The following is a 3,477-nucleotide window of genomic DNA, read 5'->3' as shown; positions in this document are numbered from 1 at the left end:
TTTTAACTGCAGACTAACGAGCAGATCTAATCTGAGCCAGGTGTCCATTTAGAGAAAGGAAATTGACTGGGTGTGTCCTTATTTTCTACCTCCAATGTGAGTGATTCCATTCTTTTTCCTCAGAATTGAGTGATTCCATTTTTTCCCTGTACTTGGTCAATAAAAGTAATATTCATTGACTTCCACAATGTTTTTCTCTTCATTTCTTTCAGTGTTCCTGAAAGCCAACAAGTTGCACTTTGGAATGACCTTATTATTGTATAATGTTTTTGATCTGAGTTTGTTTTACAGAATGAAATGTCTGAATGAGTGCTCATCCAAGACTGGTGATTCCATACTTTTTGCCAGGGGTTGTAGAATAGTTTTTATCTGTGGTTTAAATGGTTACAACATTAAAATCAATGCATTTTTTTTAACTTATGATGGATCAAAACTAGATTTTTCAATATGCATAACTGAGTAGTTGAAGATGTCCCATATCACAACACAGATGTACYGAAGTTAAAATGCATGTCTGGATTAACACTTAGGAGCCTCACAAGCCTGAATTTCTGAGATGTAAGTGGGTTTTATTTTCACCCATTGCTACAGGAGCAGCTTTGAGTGACATGGGCTTCTGCCAACTCACCATCTGTGGCTGGTTTGGTGTGGGCGAGCCTGAGCAGGTCCTGGTGTGACCAGCCCTCCCTCTGTTTACATCGGGTCACAGCTGCAGCTAGACTCATGGCGTCTTGCTCATTGTACCAGTCAGACACGGCCTTCCTTAGGGCGCGACCCCATATCCCACACTTCATGCCCTCTTTCAGCTCCTTTTTGAACTGAACAAATAAAAACAGGTGTGCCGGCTCCCGACACACTTCCTTCAGGGCTTTGAACGCTGCCTGTCTGGTCTTCAGCTCCGAGTGCTGGGAGCACAGAGCCAAGGCGAAAAAGGCAGGGCCCAGTCTTACAGCTTGCCCATCCTGGGCGAACCTCTTTATCTCCTCCACCACCTCGGACCCCCGGCCCTCCTGGAGCAAGGAGAGCAGGGCTGCGGCGTTCTCCATGCCGACACGGCCCTCCTCTCTGGCAGTGTACATGTCTCCCTCTGAACCGAAACAGAGGAAGCGGCACAGTCGAGTCTTGTCGCTGACGTCCCACAGTCCTCCACCACCGGTGGGGTTCAGCGTGTGGTTGATGGTTGTGCTGTCTGAAGGCTCCATCGTAGCAGTGAAGAAGGCCTGAGTGTAAAGAGAGAAGTTAGGTAGGTTTGAGTGTAGTTGTCAAGGGGATGATAAAGATACGATTAAATCTACTGTTATAGAATTAATATTAAATATTTAACACTGTGTTCACCAGGTAGACGATCTGCAGAAACTAAACCTGAACGTCTTCATCCTACTGCCCCACCCCCCCCAAGTCATGTGACTTACAACCAAAGTTGTAAAGTAACTAAGTACAAATACTTTGTTACTGTGCTTAAGTAGAAATTTTGGTTATCTGTACTTTACTTGAGTAATTATTTATCAGCCTACTTTTTACTTCTACTCCTTATATTTTCACTCAGTTATCTGTAATTTCTACTCCTTATATTTTTAAAAAAGGCAAGAAAGTTTTTGCTTGTTTGCATTCCGGCTTGTTATTGTTAAAAAATATACAGTATATACTATCCAGACAGAGTTGTAAAGTAACTAAGTACAAATACTTTGTTACTGTACTTAAGTAGAAATTTTGGTTATCTGTGCTTTACTTGAGTAATTATTTTTCAGCGTACTTTTTACTTTTACTCATTACGTTTMTACACAATTATCTGTACTTTCTACTCACWACATTTTTTWAAAAGGTAAGAAGTAGAAAGTCGTTACTCCTATTTTATTCCGAGTTGTTATTACTTAAAAAATACTATCCTGATAAATTGTCTCCTGGATAGAGTGAATTTAATTGTGGTTGGATGAGAAATATAAATATATACAATTCTGACACACTATTAGCTTGTACACAACCCATCACAGCTGCACTCTGTTAGAAAAAATAATTTTTTGGAGAAGTCACCTCCCAGTAAATGTCATTTTGGAAAATCTAAGTGCTCACTTTTACTCAGTACTTTTACTTTTAATACTTGTGTAGATTTTGTGTCAGAAATTTACTTTTGATACTTAAGTACAAAAAATATCAGATACTTTAAGACTTAGTCAAGTAATATTTTTAGAGCAGACTTTAACTTTTACCAAAGTACTTTTATGATAAGATACTTGTACTTTTACTCAAGTATCACTTTGAGGTACTTTATACAACACTGTATCCAGATAAATTGGGCTCCAAGTGACACAAATCATGTCACACTCCGGCAGGACACTGACATTTTATTACGACATTATAGTCATCTCGGCCTTTAGAAAAATGTATTTTTGGAGCTCACCTCCCAATAAATGTCAATACGGAAAATCTAACCATTCATTTTTACTCAATACTTTTACTTTTAATATTTAAGTACAAAAGTATCAGACACGTTAAGACTTTTACTGAAGTGATATTCTTAGAGGAGACTAACTTTTACCTAAGAAATTTTATGGTAAGATAATTGTACTTTTATTCAAGTATCACTTTGTGGTACTTTAACACTGCTTACAATATAAGCTTATTCTTTTTTAAATACAAGCATATAAACTAAATAAGAACAAGTCATTAACGCCTGGCATGCATCCATACAAAAATAATAAGGTTAAAAAAGAAAAATTAAAATGTTGCAATGGAAACATGAACAAAAACTCTGCTGTGTGTACCAATAAAGATTTTAAATGTTTTCAGTCCACAGGGTGAATATGGCTATGTTCACACTGCAGGTCTTAATGCTTAATTACAATTTTTTGCAAAAATCTGATTTTTGTGTGTGTGTGAACGTTCACATCATACTGTAGTTTAAATGATCTTCACTCCAGTGTGAACTCTCCACAGCACTGATGCTCAGAGGATGATGTGACATCACACACTGTTTACAGAAGTAGCCTACAGATGCTACATGATAACATGTTGATTCTGAAGTTGCTGTGCAGTCAGAGCTGATCAAATAATTATCTGACCAGCTTGTTTAGTTCAGTGTTTATATCTGAACCTGCTTCTGACTGGATGCTCCGGTGCAGCATTTCATTTTTGTAACAGAGTGACGTGCTAACCGAGCTAAAAAAAAATTAMAGATTGAGTAACTTTAGTATTGATACGGTCATCGAGGAAATGGAAAGTTAAAAGATAAACAATGAAGCAACTGGACTTCTGTTCTGTAGATGATGTGTGGAGCTACAAGATTCAAACAGCATGAGTCAAAGTTAGTGTGATTATTGAATCGACCCGCTCACCCCCACCTCACTGATGAAAAAGTTGGATGAAACACACAAACATTCAGACTGAGGTTGCCTTGAAAAATATCAGACACAGCGGGTAAAATAAGTATTGAACACATCACCATTTTTCTCAGTAAATATATTACTAGAGGTGCTAATG

The 3,477-nt window shown here is 37.9% G+C and overlaps 1 protein-coding gene across 1 annotated transcript in view; it reads right to left on the bottom strand.

Annotated features, from left to right (window-relative positions):
* Positions 1-3,477, bottom strand: part of ro60 (Ro60, Y RNA binding protein) — a gene marked incomplete in the record, with an annotated part of 27,463 nt that overhangs the window by 21,235 nt on the left and 2,751 nt on the right. Inside the window, 1 exon segment of the mRNA XM_014021711.1 lies at positions 629-1,220. Coding sequence (XP_013877165.1) covers positions 629-1,202 — 574 coding nt within the window.

This window comes from Austrofundulus limnaeus, unplaced genomic scaffold (genome assembly GCF_001266775.1).
Source record: "Austrofundulus limnaeus strain Quisiro unplaced genomic scaffold, Austrofundulus_limnaeus-1.0 Scaffold302, whole genome shotgun sequence".
Classification (NCBI taxonomy): domain Eukaryota; kingdom Metazoa; phylum Chordata; class Actinopteri; order Cyprinodontiformes; family Rivulidae; genus Austrofundulus; species Austrofundulus limnaeus.
The sequence above is the reverse complement of the archived record's forward strand: the minus strand, read 5'-3'. Positions and strand labels throughout refer to the sequence as shown.